Here is a 26,336-nt window from a genome sequence, read left to right on the forward strand (position 1 = left end):
TTTGTAAACAGGAAAACGGGCCCTATAGTAAAAACTCATGGAGTTGGCCGTTTAGGTTTCAGGATATCAGAAGGGTAGCCGTGTTAGTCTTAAAAAAAAAAAAAGTAGTACTGTTACACATTAGAGACTAACTATATATAGAGGAAAAGGGGGAAGATCATGAGCTTTTGTGGGAAAGCTCATGATTCTCTCGCTCTCTATTTTTGTTAGTCTCTAAGGTGCTACAGTACTACTTTTTTTTTTTTTTTAAGATTCCAGAAGTCAGCTCAAGCTATGTGCCTTCTGGGTCTGGGGATTGAAATGGAGATTGAGGACAGTCTGTGTAGGCTAATCTTTATTGGTTCCTGAGAGCTGGTCTTCACTATAGGGAGAGATCCATCTAAGTTACCTAATTTTAGCTATGTGAATAATGTAGTTGAAATCGATGTACTTAGATCTACTTATCCTGATGTCTTCAGTGTGGTCTGTCGATGTGAGATGCTCTCCTGTTAATTCCTCTTGCATGTCTCATACCAATGGAGATCAGCGGTTGATTTATCAAGTCTATGCTAGAACCAGTAAATCGACCTGGATCGATTGCTGCTCCGCTCATATGGCCTCTAGTGGTGAGATACCCGAAGGCATCAGTCACATCATGTGGGGTGATATTTTTACTTTCATCAACATTGTTTTAGGGTGCTAGAATTCTATCAAGTTATTCTTGGGGGCTTTTGGAGGTTTTTAGGATTTTCCCAAAGAATATCCTATATAAATAGAAAACTGTCTATACTCTAATCATTTGTGGGAGCATAGCTGTTCAGAAGGTAAGAGTTGATCCACTGCTGATCTAGCTGGAGTATGTCTGGTGGTGTTGAAAATTAGTAGATTTGTAATTTATATGGAGATTATCAGGAATAATGTACAACTGCACAGGGACCATCCATTGACTAAGGTATTAACTACAATTGGGTGGAGAATGGAAATGTCATGAAGGATTTCAAGATTTTTTAAAAAAATTGTTTTAATTAGGAATGATACTTCTGAAATTTTGAACTTTACTACAAAAGAAACTTCCAGAAAAAAATTTGTTTTGGGTTGATGGAAAAGATTTCACTTTGACCATACTGAAATGTTTTGTTTAAGTCTTTATAAACAAGTTATAAACATTTAAAATGCAAAGTAATTTCAAAAGGAAAAAATGAATCTGTGTTCCAAAAATATTGAAAGGGGATGTTTAGCTATTGGATTTTCTCCCTTTTTTTTTCTCTTGCAAAAAGATATTAATGTGTTTTTGCAAAATGTGTAGATTTCAACTAGAGAATAGTTTCTAATGGAAAATGGTTTCTACACAGTTTTTCAGACCAGCTCTAGTACTGGGTGAAGAATGCTGAGATTTTTCTAGAATCATAATTCATCATGTAGCTATGCAGAATAAATCACGTGGAGGACAGTGTGTGTGTGTTTTGTTTTGTTTTGTTTTTGTTTTTACTTTCTTTAGCAAGTAAATGCTATTTATATTTTATTAAAAAGGAAGTTTAGTTCTAAAAAGAGTATGGTTGCTGTTATCTTCCAGTGGGCTCCAAGAATAGGGATGATTTGAGATGATTTCAGTGACTGTTCATTTTCTGAAACTAAAGCAAAAATGTGACTCCCATAACCCATTTCTCCCATGGAATTACAAACCAACTAAATTGTATACTTAGAGGTTTTTTCCCCTTCGAAAAGGAAAAAAACACACAAAAGAAACAGAAGAAGTTTAAACAATTATTTTGGGAAGCTGTTGTTTTCTTTCGGTTTCCTATCATGGCGGTCTGATGATGGTAGTTCTGTGGTTGTTTATATTTTCTTGCAGAAAAAGATTTACAAGTACAAGAAGGTGCTTAGTAACCCAAGCCGCTGGGAGGTTGTTTTGAAGGAGATTAGGACGCTGGTGGACATGGCGCTAACCTCTCCACTACAAGATGATTCCATCCATCAAGCACCACTGGAGATTGTCTCAAAACTGCTCTCAGAGGTGAGCACATGGGGGTGTACCCATCCTGTTGTGTTTTCTTTGGTTAAAAGTGTTTGTATTTTGCCCATCTCCCCACCAAACTTTTAACTCAAATGAAAACTCTGTCCTCTAATATTCACCAGAATTCCTTTTGATTTCAGTGGCCCATGCTGTGTGTGTTTTTTTTGAAAACACATTTCGCCTTTTGAGCTGATTTCCCATCCCTGCTCCCTAGTTGTGCGTGGTTGAGAAGTCCATTCATGCTAGGTTTGATCCACATCCCATTGAAGTTAATGGCAAAACTCCCATTGACTTCATTGGCTACTTAGGCCAAGTCTACACTACCGCTTTACAGCGCTATAATTTTCTGGCTTGAGGTGGGTGAAAAAATCACCCCCCTGAGCACAGCAAATTACAGTGCTCTGAAGTACCAATATGAACCAGCCTACAGCCTTGGGAACTGTGCTGTTAGCCACTCCCCTCACAGCGGTTATTTATGTAGCATGCTGGCAGAGCGCTCTTATCCTTATCCTCCCTCCCTTCAGCTGCCTCCCTGGCTGCTCCTGGGGCGGGCGACTTGCTCTGGGGCTGCATGGCGGGCTGTGGCCACACTTTTTCAGTTTAAAGCGGCTACGTTTTAAATTGTTAAGTGTAGACAAAGCCTTACTGGGGCTCTATTTGTATGCAGTAGAATAGATCTTTCTCACACCAGATCAGTGGGATGTGAACAGTGATAAATCTAATCATCAGCAGTTTTCTTGTTGCAATTTCACATGGCGAGATTGAAGGCTTTAGCATCCCCCATATCTATGACAAAAAGATCGTCCATTTCATTATTTGTCCCCATTTTTGTTTTGTGCTGTATTTAATGTTACTCACTTTAATAATTTTTTTTGTTACTCTTGTTACCTGTTCTCTGCTTGTTTCAGTTCCAGTAGAAGGAAATGTGATTCATATTAGAATTTTGTACATATTGGGTAGGGGGAGTGAAGGACAGGCTGCATTTTCTGTACATTTGTGATAAGGAGAAAAAAAGCTTTTTTCCCTTTGGTGAATGAAGTTTGCAGCACTTTTGTAATTTCATAGAGCCTTGTGGAACACAGAGAACCTAGGAAATTATTGAGTTGCTGCACAGTTTGTGCTGGTGGTATCTGCTGGTGTTCCATGTTAGGAGGCAGGAATTACAGGAAAACTACTGCAATTAGTCCTCCAGTCATGGCAAAGAGTAGTAAGGAAAACCTTTTATTAACTCAGTCTGTGGAACTGAAAGCTGGAAATTTAGAAAGCATTTTTAAGAAATACCTCCCACTAGTTCAGCTTTCCATTATTTGGTATCTCAGGCATTATACAACTTAGCTGAAGTGGATGTACTTTGGTCTGCTTACTGCTTACTGATGCTCTCCCATCGACTCCAATTATTCTCATTCTGGTGGTATACCAGTTGACAGGATAATGCTTGGCAGTTGATTTATTGCAGTAAATCAACTTCAGCTGGATTGATCACTGCCCCTTGATTCTGAAGTGAAGACCTGACATCAGGGAGCACCAACCTTTAGCTGAAATTTGATGGCTAAATCCAGGAGTCATGATCCTGTAGAACAGGGGTGGGCAATAATTTTTGATGGGGGGGCCACTCCACGAATTTGGTAAGTGGTCGAAGGACTCACTCTTCCATGATATTAATGGAGGAAGTGTGGGATCTGGGATAGAGGTTGGGTGCAGAAGAGAGTTTGGGGTAAGGGGTTGGAGTGCAAGAGGGAGTGTGGGGTCTGGGAAGGAATTTGGGTGAAGGAGGCACTTATTACCTGGTGCACTGGACTGGGGTGAAGGGGTTTGGGTTGTGACCTAGGACAGGAAGGGTTGTGACCTGGGGTTCAGGGGTTTGTGTTGTGACCTAGGGCAGGAGAGGGTTTTGACCTGGGGCAGAAGACTGGGATGCAGGAGAGGGTGCAGGAGTTTGGTTGTGACCTAAGGCAGGGAATTGGGGTGCAGGAGTTTGGGTTGTGACCTAGGGCAGGAGGGGATTGTGATCTGGGGAAGGGGGTTGGGATCCTGGATCTGAGGGGATATGGGTGCAGGAGGAAGGCAGAGGGTTTGTGGTATATAGAGTAGGGCAAGAATTGGAAGACAGAGGATTGGGTAAGGGAGGGGTTGGGGTGCCAGAGGCATGCTCAGGCTAGGAGGCTTATCTGGATGACTCCCGGTCATTAGCCCAGCACGTTTCTCAGGCAGCCTGCCCGCCCCACCTCTGCACAGGCTGCAGGGGCGTTGTGCGTATATGAATAATTACGAGCTATATGGGAGGGGAGGTGTGGTGCTTCATGTGCTGCCTGTTATTCAAACAGGCAGCTCCCATTGGCTAGAAACCAGCCAGTAGGGTTGTGCAGAGTAGCACAGGACCCCTCCCAACCCCCACTCGAGATCACAGTGGTGAAAGAAAAATGGCTTGTCAGCCGCTTTTCTGAGCCACATGTGGCTGGGGCTAGGCAAGCAGGGAGCCTGCCTGAGGCTCCCCACTGCATCCGTGAGCTGGATTGTGTGGCTTGGCGAGCCGGATTTGGCCCAGCCCTGCTACTGGGGCTGAACATCCTTTTGTGAGAAATGGAAGTGAGCATAGCCCCTGATAGTAAGTGACGTGTAACCTGCATTAAGGGAATGATTTTAATAGAGCCTGATTTTATTCCTGATAGTCAGTTACTGCAGAATTGGACTCTTGACTTTGTTTATTTGCATTAGTTGAGGTGTGGGCATAAACTGTGTCCATTTCCAAATAAGGTTAACTCATTGATTTCTTCTGTTTGACCATTTCAGAATACCAACTTAACCACTCAAGACCACGAGAGCATTATTGTGGTGAGTATCTATATGTCAAGTTTTGGGGGTTTGTTTATGTTGCCATGGTTTTGGCTTCCTTTTATGTTTGTTCCTACCTCCATTGACATTAGTGGCAGAGTTACCATTGACTTCAATGGGTCATACCCATTTAGCCTATTAATTTTTTTATATTTTTATTGTCTCCTTTTTCCTGTCCAGTATAAATAACAATAAAAGAGAGCCGATTCATGTGTGTAAAACTCTGTATGTAGAACTATTAGGATGAGTTGTCTCCCTGCATGGTCGTACACTGCAAACATTAACACCTGCCAGATTTGTCCCTTTACAGCCCTTGTTATGCTATGGTTAGTGTGCTGTTGTGCATGCTCGGGGATAGACTGTGAAAAGTGTGTGGGAATGTGTGTATATTCTTTTACCCATGTATACAAAGGGATCTGAAAATGCACTCTTGTGTTTTCTGTGATTACACACCGTGAATTTATTTGGATACACAAGTAAGCGAAGTAGAAAGCAGTCCTCCTTCTCATGCAATCAAATGTAAAATCTTAATAAATCCAACAATTTATCAGAGGTGAAAATTGCTTTCCCATCACTGTAATTTGATTTCAGGTGCTGGTGATTTCCAGGAGACTTTCTCAGTAATCTAATCTAGTACTTCACAACCACCTGATCATTTCATAGCTCCATGAATCTTCCTGCAAAACAACATGACATAAAATATAGCTGCTACCAGGAGTGAATTGCACTTACCTCCTGCTCAGGACTCCACTTTAGCTGGTATCAGTCATTACGATAAGTTTCTAAATTGGAAGGCACTTTGCTCTGATGTCCGCTATAGATTTCATTTTATTTCAGTGCCAAGGTTAACTCAGACTTCCTGGTAGGGTCAGTCAGTGATAATTATTTGGGGGAGGGAAACATGTTTCTACTGTATTTTAAAAAAAAATTAAAACTTTCACAAATTTTGAAAATTGTATCTCAGTCATTAACAGAAATACAGTTTCTGGGTTTTAAAAGCCCCTTGCAAATATAGCAGCAGCCTTGCTTTATTTTATTACTTTATTATTACTAAATATTTATGAGGCCTCAGTGATTTGCCTGCATAGTTCAAGCTATGTACCTTGCCTTGTTTTAGCTAATAGCCTGATTCTTATTCCAAATTGCCAGATAGGAACAAACCAATTCTTTGCCTGTGTTCATCCACAGGACAGGCATAGGAATGTAGGTTTTCCCCACCCACACTGTACTTGTTTCGGAGAGATCCACTGACTGGGGAATCTCTACCACTCAGTCAGTTCTCTGCATTTCTGAGACTGCTGATTGTGGTTGGCTTTGTGAAGTGGACCTCTGCACTAGGGAATGTACTTAGACAACGAAGCTTTTTTTTTTTTTTTTTTAATGCCAGCCACCGAACGGCCAATTCCCTCTCCAGCTACTATAATCTGATAATCTTTGTCAACAGGCAGGCATAAAACCCTCACCGTGGCTTTGCAATACAATTTATCAGAGGAATGGAGGAGGATAGATGCTATAGCAAATTATTATAATGATAAATTAAAGTAGAGTTCTTAATGTAGCTAACTGTTCAATATGGAGCAAGGCTAGTCCATCTGAAAATTACAGCAGGATTCTGCACCATTTTTAGACTACTGTGGTAAAAAATATATTGTTATAGGGTGTGACGTAGTGGGGGTTAACCTGCTAACTCTCTGGCTGCTGTCCGTAGCACCACCGAGCAGACAAGCAATGAGTCACTATGCAAAGAGGGTATCCCAACTGGTTTGGCCAGCTGACCCCCATGGAGAGGAACAAAGGAAGGTGGAATGCTGCCCTGGCTGGGGGGCAGGGCTGGAGGAGAGTGGGTTAGTTCCTGGCTGGAAAGCAGGGAAGAAGGAACTGGGAAGGGGGCTGGGATCCCCCATCTCAAAGGGGGCACTGAGGCCTCTTAGCCCCAGTTCCTGTAACCAGATTACATCTGTGCTATGCCGTATCCTGGAGGAGCAATAAACCACCCTCAATTCTACTGGCTGGTGGAGTCTGTTTGTGCCATTTCAGGGTGCAGGAGACGGGGGACCCCAATGCGCCGTCACATAGGGCTATGGAACAGTGAAGCTGTAGAGAGGGAAATTGTACAATAGCCAGCTTTAGTTGCTCCCGTGTTATGTAAAACCTAGGCAGCTCTTTGCAGACATGCTTGGTTTTCATTCCAGAAGTTCATGTTAATCTTTTCCTATGACTGCATGGGTGTCATGATTCATGATGATTTTGATTGGCTAATTTGAACTGAACTCCTGTGAGAAGTGGGGGAGAAAAACATAAAGCCAAAGAGACTGCATTAGTAAAACCCCAAATGCCAACTGGGTAGAAAACCTGTCGTTCAGAAGTTTAATATATAGTGTCCTGGCTGCTCTTTTAAAGAATCATACTTTTTAAATTGGTGCTGGAAATCCCTTAGCCTAAGATTTAAAAAGCCTGAAGGCATGGTCATGTTCGGAGCATGCATTGTTCTTGTACAGCTTTCTCATTAATAAAGGAGACAGCAGCAACATAATTTCATTACACTTAGTGGCAGGTATGACCTGCAATATATTTACCATACATAACCACATCAGGTTGCCTAGTGATGGAGGGGAAAAAAAAGACTGCCTTGAACTTTTGTAAAGTTACTCATATTTTTATGGACTTCAGCCTCCACAAAAGCTGTAATATCACAGTAGTGACCTTCCTAAAAGGAAAGGAAATCAGTCACTCCCAAGAAGCAGAGCCTGTTTTGTACTAGTAGAAAATCGGAGTATTAGCTGCTTATAAAAAAGGACATAATTTATGTGTGTTTGACTATTTTAGACCAGGGGTTGGCAATAATCTTTGATGGAGGGCCATTCCAAGATTTTGGAAAGTGATCAAGGGCTGCACTCTTCCAGGATATTAATGGAGGAGGTGCAAGGTCTAGGATGGAAGTTGGGTGCAGAAGAGAGCTTGGGGTAAGGGATTGGGTGCAGGAGGGAAAATGAATTCTGGGAGGGAGTTTGGGTGAAGGAGGCCCCTGTAACCTAGGGCAGGGGACTGGGATGCAGGATTTTGGGATGAAGCTGAGAGATTGGCCAATAGCAACTGAGAGATTTTGCTGGGGAACAGCATGAGAAGTCTCCTTCCTTCCTCCCCAGCCTTCTGGAGTAGAGAGCAGCTGGCTTTCTAAAACGTGAACTGATCTCTGCCTAAGGGTTCCAGCGAGAAGGCCACGGGCCAGATCTGGCCCACGGACAGCCTCTTGCCCACCCCTGCTTTAGACCCATTTAAATAAAGTGACAATGCCACTGTAATCATGGGCCAGATTCATCCCTAGAGTAATACCTCTAAAATCAAAGTCCAATTCTTCTCTCATTCACACTGGTGCAAAATCTGAAATAATCTATTGTCTTTCGCGGTGTTACATTTTTGAATTTACACTGGCATAATTGAAAGAGAAATTTGCTCAACTGGTTTATAACAGTTATGAGCTATTAGGCCTATAATTTAAAAATAAAATAAACCCTACTTGCTTTATTGACACTCAGAAAAAAAACTCCACAATTCTATTAGTAGTATTTTTTGTTTCAAAACAAAACCACCTAAAATCCTAAATGTGACTTAATCCTGAGAGCTCCTAATGGAAAGACAAGGTAGATGGGGTAGTATCTTTTGCATATAATGTTGACAGGTACCATGTTTTTTTTAAAATATTACCTCATCCACTGAGTCTCGCTAATATCCTGGGACTGACACTGCTACAACAGCACAGTATTAGATTAAATTTACAGTCACCTTATCTAGGTCCCTGTTGTAAAGATTTTTAAAATATACTCATGCTTCACATCTTTATTTAGGGCTGGCCTGTGTGATGAAGTAAAATGAAAGTATGCTAATTTTTTATTTTCAAGGCAATTGCACCTTTGCTGGAAAACAATCACCCACCGCCTGACCTCTGTGAATTCTTCTGCAAGGTACTAAGATCACATTTGTTGTCTGAAGTCTCATTGATATTTTTTATTTGTTTTTCTTAATTGCTTGAACTGATATCCCAGTTGGTTTCTATCATTAGGTGATGGCCAGTAGGATCCTTGTTCTCAATGGGCCAGACAGGCATATAATCTTAACTCTTGACACACAGCCACGTCTTGTCATATGTCCCATTGCTGGCATAAGTGCCACTGGAACCAGAGGGTTCAGATGGATCATGATGTGGGACATACGCCACATTGTCGTGTGTGTGTGTGTGTGTGTGTGTGTGTGTGTGTGTGTGAGTGAGAGAAACAAAAGTCTTCGAATTTGAAAAAGCTGCTATAACTTACATTTTCTTCTTTAAACCGATTGACATTTCAATTTAAAGTCTAATTGCTGATGGTTGGATATATGCTTTCTATCAGATTCTCTTGATTACTGGGTATTCTTCAACCGGCAATTTACTTGTAAGGAAAGACTGTCAGATTGATGGATTGAAAAAACCATACCCACATTGTTGTTAACCACCTGTAGGGCCAGAGCCTGCCCTCTGGGCATGTGCATCTAAAATCTCAAATTGGCTCCTAATGACTAAGGGAAAGTCTACATTTTACATGCTGCGTTACTGCACTTGTGCTTTAAGGAAGACAGTGTAAGCCTAATGGGAGACAGCTCTCTTGTTCATGTAGTTTGTCCAGCCTCCCCTTAAAGTAGTAGGTATGTTTTGGCAGGAGAGATTCTCTCACACACACTGTGTGAATCGGGGGTAGGTCGGTATAATCCTATTGCTCATGCAGTATAGATTTTTCACATCCCTGAGCAATGTAGTTGAAGTACACCGATATAGGTCTGTAGTGTAGACCAGTCCTAAATATATCATTGATGAATGTTGTAGTCTCAGGTTTTATACAGTAATTTGGTAAAGGCTAGGGCTACTCCAGGTTCCATATGTATTTATGGTTTCTCATTACAGCACTGCAGAGAACGCCCTCGGTCCATGGTTGTCATAGAAGTGTTTACACCAGTGGTACAGAGAATCCTCAAACACAACATGGTAAGGATCGATGTTCTGTGTACTTGATTGGTCAGGAGAGCTTACTGTGATCCCTAATGTACGAATTGGCTATCTTATCTGTAATGAACCCATCGCCATGATGCCTGGTCACTATATATATGTACATTTACACAGTATAGCCATACACTACATGTAAAATGTGAACCTTTGGGCACTCAGACTGGGATTTTCAAAAGCATTTAAGATAGAGAGATACTAAACTCATGTCTGTGCTTTTGAAAATCCAGAAGCATCAAGCCTAAAAATGTTGACCTCTCATTTTTATTTACTTATAACGAGGCAGTCATCTGAGGTGGAGTCCAATAGCTGATTATTGCTTCCCAACAACACTAAGGACTGCCTGTCTTGTTCCAGAATGAGAAGACGAGTTCATGAGCTGTTTGAAAGGCACTAGTGCTACTAGTACAGTTTTTAGTTTGCAGAAGCAGATTTTATTGCACAAAGCTGCAATTTGCTATGATCCTTGGGATGGGTTTCATGGCTTTATAACTGCACAACGGCTTGTTTGCATTGCCTGTTATAATTGTAGGTGACATCCACAGCCTTTCTGGGTCACAGCACACATCCCAAGCAAAACATTTCATGTTTCTTATTTATACAGCTCCCCCCCCACCTTTTTTTTTTAACTCTTAAGAATTTTCAGAACTAACTAACAAAACTGATGTAACCAAAAGGCTGTATTCTTGGTTCTGTGCCCACTCTCTCCAGACATGACAATGTTTTTGAATATGCCGTAACCTTCAATAAAATATTCTACAAATGTTATTCTTGGATTCCAGACTATTTAAAATAATACTTCCACCAAAATAAATAAATAAAATGCAGTACACTTGTGGGATTTCTAATAAAGTCAAAATGCACAGAGTGCTGCTTGTATTTGGTTAGCTTAAGAGAATTGCTCCTACTTACCACACTTAGCATTTACAGATTGGAAATCAACATGCCTTTTTACCACCATGTGTAATAGAAGAATTTACAGTTAGATATTAATTGGAGTGGATTTGGGCACTTAATTGCTCTCTATGGAATTTATACTCTGAATAGTCTCTTCAGAGTATATCTGTGTATATATAAAAAAGTTGTCTTGAGCAAGAGAAGCAGAGAGCCCAGTGTTAATATTATACATTAGCAGGCCACACAGAAATCCAGTGAATACTGGTCTGGGAGTGAGGAAACCTGAATTATATTTCTGACTCTGTGATCTTTAATGAGTTGCTTCAAGATCTGTACCTCAGTTTCTCCCTGTAAAATGATACATTCTTTTGTAAAGCCTTTTTGAAAGCTATAGGTGAAAAGTACTAAATAAGAGCTAGTGGTGGTGGTGTTGGTCACAGCATTTTATGTCTACCTGTGATTACAAGGCAGTGGGCCAGATTCTGTTTATGCTGAGTGGCTCCTGGAGTGCTGAACATCCTCAACATCTGTTGATTTTCAGGAGATGCTCAACTCTTTGCCAGATTAGACTGGTTGATGTTCAAGCATTTTTTGGTTTGTTTTTTGCCTTGGTTTGCGCCCCCTTCTCCCCCCCAGATGACATGGACATTAAGATTAATTCCTAGCTGAGTGCTCTGGTTTTGGAGGGTTTATAATAATATTGGAGAGTATGTTCAACTTTGGGCACATTTTCTCCCTCCAACTTGTATCAAACCATACTTTCCAAAGCCAAAGCTTTGCACTTTGAACCAGCTAATAAAATGCAGGGCTGAAATTTTTAAGATTGAATGTAATTATTTACTTACTAGGGACAGTTTACCTAGGACATTCTCTAGTAGGCAATCGAGCTAAAGACTGGATGTCTTTTTAAAGATATACCATGTCTCAAAAAACTGAGCTTGAATGTGCAAAAAAAGAGCTGTGCATATGCAGATTGGAACTTATATGCATAAGTGCTGCATTTTTACATGGAAGATCATCTTATGTACACACATTTCAAAGGTGTATCTGGAGTGATGGAATTTGACAATTATGACATGATTTTTATTAGTTAACTGTATGTATGGTCAATGAACAGTGGTACCTGCAGTTCTCTTGAAAATGTCGACACAATGATGAAATCAATTCAAATGTCCCCAGGCTGATCTCTGTTGAAAATACAGTTTTAACATACATTGAAGGCATGTTTCAGTGACTTCACTGAGTATCTCCTTTTTGGACAGGATTTTGGGAAGTGCCCTCGGTTGAGGCTGTTTACTCAGGAGTATATTCTGGCTTTGAACGAACTGAATGCTGGCATGGAGGTGGTAAAGAAGTTCATTCATAGGTTAGTTAATTCTATGGAGTATTTTCCAGCCTTGTGAACATGTACCTCTTCATAGCTGAGATGAAAGAGAAATAAAAATATTTTCCTTGTGGATAACAGCAGAGTGGCCAATATGTGTTGAAATGCTATCAGTGCTACCAAGTACTAGGAAAAACTAGAACCTTAAGTAAGAACCCTTACTTCTAGTGCCCAGCTATGTGTGAACCTTAAAAGAAATTTTTCTTCAAGTGGGCTGCAGTAAATACAGTCCTGCAGTAAATTCCCCTTTATTCAGCACTGGTGAGGCTACATCTGGATTCCCCTTTGTTTGGCACTAGTGAGGCCACTTCTGGAGTATTGCATCCAGTTCTGCCCCTCCCATCCCCTTTACAGAAATAATGTGGGCACATCGAGGAAAGTCCAGTGGAGGGCAATGAAAATGATATGGGGTACTGGAGCACATGACTTAAGAGGAGAGGCTGAGGGATTTGGGCTTGTTTAGTCTGCCGAAGAGAAGAATGAGGGGGGAATTTGATAGCAGCCTTTTATAACCCCTAAGGGAGGTTCCAAGGAGGATAGAGAGGCTGTTCTCAGTAGTGACAGATGGCAGAATGAGGAGCAATGGTCTTAAGTTGCAGTGGGAGAAGTCTAGGTTGGATATTAGGAAAACTATTTTACTAAGGTTACCTAGAGAGATGGTAGAATCTCCATCCCTAGAGGTTTTTAAATCCTGGCTTGACAAAGCCCTGGCTGGGATGATTTAATTAGGGTTGGCCCTGCTTTGGGCAGGTGGTTGGACTTAATGACCTCCTGAGGTCTCTTCCAGCCCGGTGCTCCTAAATACATTCAGGAACAACTTGATCCAGTTGTCAATGTGATCATACGTACTCTGAGAAGTTCAGTATGTTTGATTTCACCCCAGAAATTCCCACTGAGTCTGTCTCCTGTTCGGGGACCCCTTTATGTCTAAAAATGTTGTCACACATAGACACCTTTGTTACAGTGATGTCGCCTTTTGGTTTCTTCTTCTCACCACCATTTTTTGTTTTTATTTTTCAGCATGCATGGTCCCACTGGACAATGCCCCCATCCTAGGGTCCTTCCGAATCTTGTAGCTGTCTGCTTAGCAGCCATTTATTCTTGTTATGAGGAATTTATCAACAGGTTAGTATGACTTTTCCAGACTACGTTCTGGGTGTGTCTGTGTCTCTGTATAAGAAGTTGAATGATAATGCTCTGGGTGAGGGGAGAAGAGGTTTCTCAAAAGTGTTCCCAGTGTAGAAAAGATGGTATGCAGGCTGCAACATCTTTCAAGAAGATGATGCTCACTGCCATATAATGCTCATCTATCTTTGCTCCTTCTATCCGTCCCTTTTGGTGCATGCCTCTGGGGGACCATGGGGAGGAATGCGATTGTGTCTAGGGCCTGTAGAGGTGAAGAGGTTTCCAAGGCATCTGCACAGAGGCCTCTCCCAGTCTGGGCCTGTGTGTTCTTTATCCAGGAACAGCTCATGACCTGGTGCAATGAGCTACTCAAAATGTAAACTTCAGTTCCTTAATTCTGATGCACAGTGAATGTCTCCCACATAGAGTGAGCTATACTTACAATAAGGAGATCAGTGATTTCTAAAGTGGTATAGATATCTGAGAGGAGGCCATGTGTAAATTGTAGTAGAAATTTAGCTCCATACTCTGTTTGGTTTCCAACCTCAATCTCTGTTGTCATGAGATGTTTAATCATTCAGATTCTAGGACTACCACAAAATTGCTGTTGAAATGGACCCTGGTGTTGGATTACTGATGTACTTTATCTTTTTCATTCAACATCAAGGACTCTTTTTTCGTTTCCTACTTGTTTATGCCTATGTAATTTTCCCCATGTATGCTGGCTGCCTAGTAGCCAGCAAAATTTCCTAATGAAAGGACTGCAGATCAGAGTCTGGGCTGTATTGAGTTGTGCATGAATAAATGAATTTCATGTCAGCTTCGTAACTTGAAGGGGAGTGCAACATTCCTCATATCTTCAGTGGGTACAGCTGTGAGACTAATGGAAAGTGCAAATCCTTGCAATATAAAGGCTGGAGGAATTTTCCTTCTTGGGCTTAATAGTTTTGTAATCCAAATAAAAAGGAGAATCATAATCAAATGGACTAGCATAAAATATGGTCTCAGCCCCGCTGTATTCCCTGGTAGATCTGTTAAGTTTGACTAACATGATAAGTTTATCTTTAAAATGCAGTCGAGACAATTCTCCAAGTCTGAAGGAAATTCGTAATGGCTGCCAGCAGCAATGTGACCGAAAGCCTAACTTACCCCTCCGACTTCTCCACACGAGTCCTGACCTGGTCTCTCAAGAGGCCAGCATGACCGAATCTCGCCTCAAATCGGTCATTGTCACTTCAAATGAGATCCATGTGGAAGTGGAACGTAACAACACAGCCAACCAGAAGATGACAGCGAACGTTGGCAACGATAGTGAGCCCAACCTGATTGACTGCCTGATGGTCAGCCCCACCTGTAGCACCATGAGCATCGAGCTGAGCACCCAAGCAGACAGGATCCTTGGCTGCTATGTGGAAATACTCAAAATGCTGTGAGTGACTTTTTACGGCTTTTCATACATTGTCCTCTTAACAATTAGGGGGCTTTTCCCAGAGATCTATCTCCTTCAACATCTGTGTGCAGCTGGCAAGATAAGACAGGGCTGCAAATTTAACGCTAGCACTGAAGTCCAGTGTCTGAAAGAGGCATCTGGTGCTGCCAATAAATTCTAAAAATAGTGTTTGGAGGATGAAAATGGAAATCTTATTTGTACATTGAGACAAGATATTGTTGCTCGCAGTTATTGGTCTTTTATTACCAACAAAACATTTTCATTTCATCCCTCCAAATCACTTTAAGATTATTGAACACAGATTTAAGGGGGTGGAACTAGTTCCTTTCTTATCAGCTCCTATTTTTAGGCCAAGACCCTGTGGTTGTGATCAGCATTACCACTCCTGTTGACTTGAGTGGGAGTTGAGCAACTTCAAGTGCCTCTCAGTAGAAACGCAGCTCTTCACAGGATGGAGCCCTTAATCTTTTGCAACTCATTGTGCCTGGCTCAGACTTTCCTCTATCACGAGCTACTTTGTTTATTAGGTAGTTAGTGGGATACATTGAAACTCACATTAATAAATGACCGCTCAAGAGATAATTGCAGAATGTTTGTGATAAAGATGAATTGGAATTGAATTCCATTCACCTATGGATAATTTGACATGGTCTCTGAACGTGAAGTTACCTAATCAGGCTAGTTGGTTCTCAAGAGGTATTGATACTCAAAGGATTTTCAGAAATATTTTTTGGGGGTGGAAATTTTAGATTATGAGCTGGATGAATAAGTAAAATCAAGGAATAACATGAGATGCATGACAGACCAGAGGAATTAGAGTGGAACATGTATAGAAACAGCAAGGCTGTGTGAACCAAAGGGACGGCATGTCAGGATTCCTGGTTTTATATTCAATTTTACTTAAGTTATGGTAGAATTCATAGATTCCAAGGTCAGAAGAAACCATTGTGATCAGTAGCAGAAATCTCTTGTATAATATAGGCCAGAGAACATCCCCAAAGTAATTCGTACAGCAAATCTTTTAGAAAAACATCCAACTGTGATTTTAAAATTGGGAGTAATAGAGAATTCACCACAACTCTTGGTAAATTATTCCAGTGGTTAATTACCTTTACTGTTTAAAAGTTGCACCTTCTTTCCAGTCTGAATTTGTCTAGTTCCCACTTCCAGTCATTGAAGAACTGATTATCAAATATTCCCCTACTAGGTACTTAATACAAAATAAGCAGACTACCCGTTAACCTTCTCTTTTGTTAGACTCAAAGGAGCGCAGTCTATTTAGAATTGAATGTATCATTATGGGTCATGTTTTCTAATCCTTTAATCATTCTTATGGCTCTTCTCTGACCCCTCTCCAACTTATCAACATCCTTCTTGCATTGTGGACACCAAATCTGGATACAGTATTCTCAGCAGCAGTCACTCCGGTGCCAAATACAGAGGTAAAATAACTTCTCTACTCCTTTTCAAGACTCATCTCTTTATTCATCCAAAGATCGCATAAGCCCTTTTGGCCATAGTATTACACGGGGATCTTGTGTTCAGCTGATTATCCACCACGGTCTCCAAATCTTTTTCACTGTCACTGTTTTTCAGGATAGAGTCTCCCATCCTATAAGTACGGCCTACATTCTTTATTCTTAGGTTTACATTTAAACATATCAAAAGGCATATGGTTAGGCTGAGCCTACCTTACCAAGCTATCTAGAGGTAGTGTCTCAATGACCTGTCTTCATTACCACTCCCCCAGTTTTTATGTCATCTGCAAACTTGTATCAGTGATGCTTTTATCTTTTTTTCCAGACTGTTAAATAGCTTAGGGACAAGAGCTGATCCCTGTGGGGCCCCACTAGAAACATACCTGATTAATGACAATTCTTCATTTACAATTACATTTTTGGACTTATGAGTGAGCCAACTTTTAAACCATTTAATGTGTGTGCCATGTTAATTCTATATCATTCAGAATGTTGTGTGGTTCCAAGTCAAGTGTAAGTATATTACATCAACACTATTATCTTTATCAACCAAGCCAGGATTAATCTGATAATTATTTTACATAAATCCATGTTGACTCTCATTAATTATACTACTGTCCTTTAATTCATTATTAACGGAATCTCATATCAGCAAGTTCATTATTTTGCCTTTGGATCAATGTCAGACTGACAGGCCTATAGTAACTTGTGTCATCCTCTTAAGGTACCATGCTAACTTTCTTCCAGTCTTCTGAAACTTTCCCAGTGTTCCTATATTGAAATTCAACAATAATGATCAGGCAAGCCTCCTAGCCAAGTCAGGTCTTTTAAAACTCTCAGATGCAAGTTATCTGGACCCAATAATTTTAAAATGTCTGTCTTTGTTAGTTGATGTTTAGCATCCTCCTGAGACAGTAATGGAATGGGAAGAATGGTAGCATATATGACGACAGTATCACAATGTTTTCATAAATACAGGACATAAATATTTATTGAACAATTTCTGCCTTTTATGCATTATTGATAACTTTACCATTTCCATCTAATAATGGACCAATACCATTGCTATGATTTTTTTTGCTTCTAATGTACTTAAAATCTCTTCCTTACAGTCATTATATATTTTTTTTAATTGCTGCTTTCCTTTCCTCTCTAACTAGTTTAGTTTTTTTTTTAAATCAGTACAGCCTCTTTGTGGGTTTTTTGATGTCTAGTAATATGTTCTTAAACAATTTTCAAATATCATGAACGTATTTTTTCTGATTAAATTCTTCCTCCCAGCTGTTCTTGCTCATAACTGTTTCCAGTTTTGAGAAATAAAGCCCCAACTATGTATATTACTGGTCTGGCTTTTATTTTGTTTGAACATTATAAATGTGATCAAGCCATGATCACTTATACCTAAGCTGCAATTAGTTTCTAGTTCTGTGATCAGTTTCTCTTTATCTGTAAAGTGTCACAACACTTTTTGACTTAGGAAATTGTCATCTATAATATTTAGAAATTTCAAAGATGTTTTACTGCTGGCAACATGAAATCTCGGGCATGTCACTCAAAACATTTTTCCCACTGCACATTATAAATAGGTAAGAAAAGAGGTGGTTGTCCTGTTCTCTAGTATGATTTGATGGTCTCTAGTAGACACCAATACCCCATTTTATGCTTTATTTGTTAACACTGTGATGCATAACGTTCAGGATAATTTTCTTCTGTGTTGTCAGTGAGTCAAAAAGGTGATACCATTATTGTCATAAATTGCTACTCCTTCATGTTTGCCCACTCAGCCCTTCCTAAATAGGTTATAACCATTGATTTATAACATGCCAGTCATGCAGATCAGCCCAGTGGGTTTCAGTAATACCTGTCAGACTGAATTCAGGCTCATTAATAAATAAATGAAAGTGGTATTGGGAAAAACATGTAAGTTTCCACGTGTTTAATATTTTAATAATGCAATAATTGTGATGGACAGTTCAATGATATTTGAGAAGTTTGGGTGATAAGGCATGGATGAAATCCTGGCTCTGCCAAATTCAGTAGGAGTTTTGTTACTGGCATCTGTTAGGCCAGAGTTTCATCAAATATGTGGGAAGGTTTTAATATGCACCTCCTGGAAATAAATAAATAAAAATGTGATGACTGAGGGCTTTCTAAAAACAAAAGTGAGGAAAGGTCCATGTTTTCAAAATTGCAAAAATGTGAGAGTACTAGGAGGCTGCACCCCATGTTTGGTATACAGGCAGTCCCCGGGTTACGTACAAGATAGGGATTGTAGGTTTGTTCTTAAGTTGAATTTGTATGTAAGTCGGAACTGGTACATATAGTACCCCAGGTGTCCCCAAGTCAGCCGCTGCTGAAACTGACCAGCGGTTGATTCCAGGAAGCCAGGGGCAGAGCAGCTCTGCCTCGGACTTCCTGTAGTCAGCCGCTGGTCAGTTTCAGCAGCAGCTGACTTGGGGATGCCTGGGGCATAGCAGCTGGGGTGCTGCTGGGTTGGTCCAGAAGTGCCGCACCTTGGCGCTGTGGGACCAACCCGGCAGCCCCCCAGCTGCTCTACCCCAGGCGTCAGCGAGAAAAGCCTGGTCTGCTGGGGGGGTGGGGGCACTAGCTGCGCCCACCCCTCCCCCCAGCGTCCTCCGCGGCGAGAAAAGCCGCTCCGCATCTCCCTAGTCTGCTGGGGGGAAGCGCCCCCCACGCCGCCAGAGGCGGCGACAGTGGGAGAGGCACCCCGCACTAGCTACGCCGCCCCACCCCCGTTCGTAACTAGAGGTAAGTCGGACTGACGTAACCCAGGGTTTACCTGTACTCGCCAACCCCCTCTTTCTTGGATTGGGCAGCCCCAGCTCTTCACATGGCCGCCAGGGAGGGCCAGACTGAGGCGTGGCAGCCACAAAGACGTGGTGTGGGGAAGAAAGTTTTTTTCATCAAAAATAAACTCTGAATTCAGAATTCCCAACAGATATAAAAAACCAAGTGCCTAAGGGAAAGCTAGTCTCTCTCTTGGAAAAGTCACACTTCTGGATTTTTTTTCCTACTACATTCACAAGTGGAAGTAAAAGGGACGAGAGAGGGAAATGATTTGTGTTTGTTACTTCAGTTTGCTTAATTTTGTTCAACTGGCAAAACTTCATGCAGATTTCGCTGTTGACATCACTTTCTTGTGTTGCTTCTGCGGGTCTTGCCCTGCAGCACCAGATCAGAGCAGAACCCCAAACAGGAAAATTTGACTGTAAAGCCATAGAAAATGTCAGAAGAGCTCAGGGAACTGGAACCAGAAGTTGTTGTTTTTAAAACAAATTTATTTTAATAGGCCAGTAGGGGGTAGTACCCCCTGCTCACTGCGCTTGCCAGCCCCCCTGTCTCTGGGGGTAGGCAGCCCCGGCTCCCCACCCCTGGCCGTTGGGCAGCGCTGTAGCCAGACCAGCCCCAGCCCCAGCCCCAGCTCCCTCCACTTTCCCCCTGTTGGGCAGGCAGAGGGTGCACTAGCCCCAACTCTGCCCCATAACCCCTCTCCCCCTGGCTGCGCCAGCCCCGGCTCTCCTCCCTCCTTGCCCTGGCTGCTGGGGAGGGCTGAGGCTGAGTCAACCTTGGCTCTATCCCTCTGCCCCTCGACCTTGTCAGCCCTGGCTCTCTTCCGCAGGCCACCGGGGGGTTGGGCCAGGCTGAGGCTTGGCTGGGCAGGCCCAGCTCTCTCTCCCAGGCCACTAGGGGGTTGGGCTGGGCCAAGGTTGTGGCCACAGTACAACAGGCCCAGCAGAGAACCAGGGAGGAGGCCACGTGTGATGCAGATTGACGTGATGACATCACTCTTTCGTTTCACAGGATAATTTTTTTATATATAGAGAGAGAGAGATGTTTTGTGTGTGCTCTTACCATATTTGCATGTATACGTGCAGATGTTTCGTACTCCAGTTCTATGCAGACAAGCCCTGAAAATGTGGGCTATGAATTTTGTTGGCAAGGCAAGTTAAATCCAAGATGGGAGTATCTTTTTTAGCAGTAAGCTGCTTAGTACAGAGTTTTGAATAGATTGCTCTTTGACTAGACTCGTCTTTTCTGCCCCTTAGAAGTATTAGATCAACAGAGCATGTGGCTTGGGTTTAGTTGGTGTCTTGAGAGTCTGTGTGCGCACATTGGTGATGCATGAGACATATTCATCCCAGTCCATTTGACTCTAGATATTTTCCATAAACACCATGAACTCCCAGTCCCAATGCTCTCTTGGACCTGACTCTTTTTTTCTCATTAAGCATCAGTGGCTTCTTGGCTTTCATTTCATCATACAGGATGAAACCCAAACCCTTGCTGAACTAGCAAGTTCTACATGTAGTAATATCCTCTATTTAAAACACGGAGAGAGGAGGCAGAACAATACATCCTAATGATCAGAAAACATCAGCACACAGTATTCATTATAAATCCACCAGAAGATTTAGCCAGTGTTGCTTGGATTCTTAACACAATTAATTTTCGTTTTTCTTTATTTAAATCAATGCTCTGGGGTGGGACTGGGGTAAGAGATTCAGTATGCAGGCTGCCCAAGGGAGAGAAGCTGCCCCAACCCTCTCTCACCACAGCAGCTTGGGGCCAGGTGAGAAGCACCTTTTCATTGCGACTGCAGCTCCAGCAGGCACAGTTGGGGGAGGGTACATGTCTGCTAGTTGGGGCAGGTCCAGGTTCGTCTGTCCCCTGCGCCCCCCAGCCAGGGTGAGGAATGCATCATACTTTGCACTTTCCCCTTGCTCCCTGATGAAAGGGAACAGCCAACAATGTTCCCATATGAATCAGGAGGGGGAGAACTTCAGCCCTCCCTAAAAGCCTTTCACCCCCAGGCGCCATGTCCCCGGCCAGCCTCTTTTACCTGCCTGGTGATTCTCTTTTCTTTATGGCTTTCTGAGAAGCAAGGACAACAAACCCTGACCTTGCTTTAAGTTATGATAAGAGGAAGCTACCTTCCAAATTTGGTGGTCCTAGCTCTTACTGTTTAGGAGGAGTTCTTGAACAAACAGAGACACACACAGGTAGACAAATTCTCTCAAATATGTAGTAGATGGTCATCTAGGACTGGACTAGAAGACTCAGTAGACAGTCACTAAAGTCCTTATTACTGACCAAAATAAGCCAAGCATAAATAAGTTGTTTGGCACTTAATTTAATTGTTCTTTTAGGTGTCTGACTCAATACCAACATAAAAAACAATAGTCACCAAATATAATACCTTTACTATACAATTAGTGTGTCAGGAGTAATCTTTTGAAGCTAATTTTAATTTTTCAAAGTCTCACAAATAAGAATTGTTAACCTATTTCCTGTGTTTCTATCCCCTGAACACGTGGCTCTTTTGAATAAAAGAGCCTTTGAGATAGATTAAAATTTAAAGTTATTTGGTATAGGAGCTTGAGCACCTGTTAGACAAAGTTCAGCTGAAACCAAGTTTGGTTTTGTCATCCGCTTTGGAATGACTGTGATAGAACCAGGAATATCTGATGATCCAAATATATAGAACTATAAAATCCACCCAAGTAACAACACGCAATCATTATCACATACAAAAGAAAAATCTATACTAATTTTTTGACAAGTTATTGGCAGGTAAGCAATCATCTAGACAGATTTTAAAGAAGCTGTAATCTCACCTGGAATACAGTATATTTTTTGTCCCTGAGTGATGGATCAAACTTTAGTGTCAAATAGGCGCTCTCAGATCCTGGAACTGCGATGGTACCATCGGTACCAGGCAATGCACTTTCCCTTTTTTTGAAAGAGCAGAAATCTTTATTTTTTACTTTGTCCAGTCCCTGATTTAAGTGTTGATTCCCATGAGCTGAAGAGTTTCCTGTACAATAAAAACTCTCTCCACCACATGGAGCACATTTCCAGTGTAATGTCAGTAAGGTCTTCTCCTACTTGCAAAACTGACAGGCGGGAAACCTCTTCTGGCAAATTGGTCTGTATCTCCACTTTGGCTGGCTGATTAAGATCACATAATTGAGGCCTGTACATCTGAAGAAGAGGAAAGGCTCCCTGCAGCCTTACTGACTAGGGCACCAATTGCATGCTGCACGTATATGCAGAGGTCTGTGGGATAGTTGCTTCTTCAGTTTGTGGGAGTACTACCTTCAGGGTATCCAAGCAATTATGCTTAAAAAAAAAAAAAAAAAAAAAAGCATGTTTAATTCATGTCTCTGGAGACATTGACTATTGTCAACCAGGCTAATACATAAGTGAAAATAGTGGCTAACTGATCTACAAGAGCAGAATCTACTAGGAAAGGCAGCAGCAACAATGCTTGTAAATTTTCTCATGACCATCTTTCCTCTTTCTTATTATTTCTTTCCACTGCTGTCCAAAGTGTAGTGGGTTGCCTTTGAAACCTATAAGAAGAACCAAATACACAGTGTGGGCTATGCATATAGTGAAGTACTGGACACAGTTAAGTTTGGGGGCAGAGATTCCTGGAGAAACTTACACTGCTGGCACTTGTGCTTTCTGTCTACTGTGAACACAAGAGGACTTCACTCTTCAAAGCTGTTGATCCAGCAGAATTACATTTTGCTTTTAAAACAATAATGCTGACCATAAAAAGCTTCTGGCTCCTTTTTCAGAAAATGGCAACAGCGTTTTCCGTCTGACCCACGTGCGTGCCCAGTAAAAATGATTTTATGTCAAGTAGTCCCAAAGAGCCAGTTCAAATTTACATCAGTCCACACTGCCCCAAACTCCAGGTTCTCTTACTGCACCCAATGCACTGCAGCTTCCTCAGCATCCTCTGCATTCCCCAATAAGTCAACACCCTACTGAATATCCTGAGCAGATTGTCTGATGTCATGTTTATCAGGGTTGCCTTGGGCTACTAATATGTTTTGGATTGTTTGCGCTGCACGTGGCATGTAGACAGATTTTCATTTTGTGGTGAAAAGTGATACACGGAAAGGAAAGTGTATTATTTCTTCAGGCAGATGATCATGATGGCCCTAAGGCAAATGCAGTTTAGGCAGGGATTATTTAATTATTATTGGTGACTAACATTCGAGAGAGACTGAGACCATTTTCTGGGTATGTTAAATTGTTTGCAGTGGCAAGTGTTCACTCCGACAGCCGTCCTGTATTTAGCACCCTGATATCTCGTCTACTGCTAGCTTTCCATGAACTCTGCTGTTAGCTTCATACTCAATAACACAGAATCCTGGCATTCATTTTTGCATGATTTGGAAATGTAAGATGAAATCCTGAATAATGATGCACGGTGTCGTCTTTCCCACCAAAGCCCTCTGTTGGGAAAAAAAGGCTTGTTATTAGTGAGCCAGAGCCTTTAGTTCAGCAACCATTGAACAGCTACAGGGGAAATTTCTGTCATAGGCACTTTTCATTGTGCCTTCTGCTTCTTTGTGTGCTGCCCCTCCCCTGCTGTGGCCTCTTTGTCTGGCTCATTGCAGTAATTGTTAATATCCAACCAGAGATACTGCAGTGCTCTACCTTTTCCTGTTTTAAACAGCCCTGAGTTGTCCAACAGGGCTTCAGAGCTTTATAGGAACCAAAAAAAGGGGGTGGGTGGAATCAACCCTGTGTGCAATAATCTGAGGGGATCTGCAGAGAGTGAGAATGTGTTTGAAGAGCGAGTTGGTGGGAGAACGAGACACTGCTGGAGGCTTCTAATCCGTTTTAATTTTATTCATGTTATTTTTCTGCGGTGTTTATTTCATGTTTCTGTGGTCACGATTTGGCTGATACAACTATTATTCAAGAGTGACTAGAAAAGGAGATTAGGTGCATGACAAGAAGTTACCTGTATTCAGAATACACTTCTGTGTCCACATTCTACATAGTTCACTTAAAGCAGTTTTCCTTTTCGCCTATTGTTTAAAATGAAATGTCATTTATTACTAATGTTCCTCATAGACCTTCCTCAACAAGTGATGTGCTGCTTGAAGTAGCTAACATCCCAACTTTAATATAGAGAGTCACAGATTTCTGCATGAGTCTCTCTGCAAGGTCTCACTCTCTCTTCTCTTTTAATTAGCTACTTTTTTTCCTCCTCCCAATTTTCTTTGAAGATCAGTCAAAATAATTGATTAGTGCATATTATAACTAATCACAACTCTCCAGATTGCTCAAGAAAGGATTTTCACAGTATAAAACTTTACCTGAGATGTCACAGGGACTTCAAATATTAAACCTTAAAGTAGGTTTAAGCTTTTAAGCTTCTGTTGGGAAGGATCTTAAGTGTTGAACTCCAGTGTGTATTGAAGAAGCCTTGCATTTCTTAGCCCAGTCTTTTTGCAGTGGTCTGTCTCTTGATTTAAAGGATCACAGTACAGTAGAACCTGGGAATGGAGGTTGTTCATAACTGACCAAAGTGTTATAGCTGTTCTTTCAAAAGTTTACAATGGAACACTGACTTAATGCAACTTTGAAACTTACTATGGAGAAGAAAAATGCTGCTTTTAATCATCTTTATGTAAATGAAACAAGCACCATGTCAAATCTTTTTTTTAAACTTTCCTTTTCTTATAGTTTAACAGTACTATACTGTATTTGTGGGTTTTCCCTCCATCTCTGCTTCTGTGTGATTGGGTATTTCTGGTTCCAAATAAAGGGTATGGTTGGTTGGTCAGTTTGTAACTCTGAGGTTCTGTTGTATTTTATCTCAAAGCTATGTAGGAGCAAACCATAGGTTCAATGAGAATAATTTTCAAAATTTAGTTTCAGCTTGAATATGAATTGTGAACTTTGACTAAATGGTTGCATCTAGCAGGAATTCTTCATCTCTCTTCTACAGAGGCCTATTGCTTTTGTTAGTCTCTAAGGTGCCACAGGACTACTCATTTTTAAAAGTTTAGTGGTCAGAACACAAGATTCCCAAGATTAATGCCTGCCTTTTCTACTACTAGAGTTGCAAGATGGTTTAACCAAAAATACTGAACACCCTCCCCCCCCTTCCCCCCCAAAAAAAAACTGGGGAAAAAATTCTTGGAGGGGGGGAGACCAAAGTTGTTGAGGAAGGGAAAAAAAAGAACTCCGAGTTATTAAGCATAAATAAATAAATAAATAAATAAAAGTAAAAAATAAAATAAAAATAAAACAGCATGGCCCCTTTCAGTGTATGCAGAGTCAGAATAGGTATAGGAACAGGGGAGCGGTAGAGCACTAAGACGCAGGGAAGGCATTGCTTCCCTGTGGTCTTTAGGATTTTTGCCAGTGGCCATTTTGTTTTCTTGATCAAGCCAGAAGGCAGCTTCCCTGCAGAACCAGGTAAGCAGGGAGTCCGGGGGAGGGAGGCCAGGGGCTGGGCCCAGTTCTCGAGTGTGTTGTAGGGTTACCCGGTGTCTGGTATTTTCGCCTCCTGGCAGGGAAAAAACCCTGGAAAATACCGGACATTTTAAGTGTATGGTATTTTCTGAATTTTTTTTACCAGATAGGAGGCGAAAATACCGGACTGTCCAGGTCAATACCGGACACTTGGCAACCCTATCTACTACCTAGATGTATTTTGCTTAACCTTTTTGTGCCTATGTTTATTCATCAGGCCTGCTGTGAGGTTTAATAAATACTTGTTGTTAAAGGGCCTGGAGATTCTCTGGTGAAAGGGCCTGTGTCAGGGATGTAAAATTCCATTTAATCAGTTAAATGTTACATTTAACCAGTTAACCGCTTAAACTGGATCCCATGGGCATGAGAAGGAAGGCTGGAATGGCCCCTGCTTGTGTCGGTGGGAGGCTGGTCCAACTCAGCTGTTAACTGAGTGCTGGTTAACCTGAACTGGTAAACATCACCCGCTAAGGATGGTGCTTACCACTTAACGGATGACATCCCTAGTGTCAGTGAATGGTGTTTTTCTCATGTTAACACCAATCATCTTCAGGCAGGCCCATCCTCAGGGACTATTCTATTTGAAGGAATGCACTCCTTTATGAAATGGTAGAAAACCAAAGCCTTGCTCACTGTCCACAAAAGTGCTCTGGGTCTTAAGGAAGAAACTCTGAATGAGAGCTGAGAGAGCACTGTAGCTGCAGTGGGCTTGATTCTGGTCTCTCACTAGTTGTATACCCTGACTTCAAGGGAGTTGCTGCTGATTTACACCAGCATGACAAAAGGCAAGATCAGGCCTGATGCCTTGTAGAATCACTGGCTAGACTGGAGGCTTT

General features: G+C 41.6%; 1 protein-coding gene across 9 annotated transcripts in view; it reads left to right on the forward strand.

Moving 5' to 3' along the window:
• CMIP (c-Maf inducing protein) overlaps positions 1-26,336 on the forward strand; it is a 198,556-nt gene that overhangs the window by 149,043 nt on the left and 23,177 nt on the right. For all 9 annotated transcript variants that reach the window (XM_075939998.2, XM_025184431.3, XM_025184432.3 and 6 more), the window contains 7 exons: positions 1,832-1,993; positions 4,784-4,825; positions 8,725-8,787; positions 9,759-9,839; positions 12,017-12,120; positions 13,159-13,263; positions 14,339-14,692. In XM_075939998.2, the coding sequence (XP_075796113.1) occupies positions 1,832-1,993; positions 4,784-4,825; positions 8,725-8,787; positions 9,759-9,839; positions 12,017-12,120; positions 13,159-13,263; positions 14,339-14,692 (911 nt within the window). The remainder of the gene's footprint in view (positions 1-1,831; positions 1,994-4,783; positions 4,826-8,724; positions 8,788-9,758; positions 9,840-12,016; positions 12,121-13,158; positions 13,264-14,338; positions 14,693-26,336) is intronic.

Source organism: Pelodiscus sinensis, chromosome 12, assembly GCF_052426305.1.
Source record: "Pelodiscus sinensis isolate ZL-2025 chromosome 12, ASM5242630v1, whole genome shotgun sequence".
Lineage (NCBI taxonomy): Eukaryota > Metazoa > Chordata > Testudines > Trionychidae > Pelodiscus > Pelodiscus sinensis.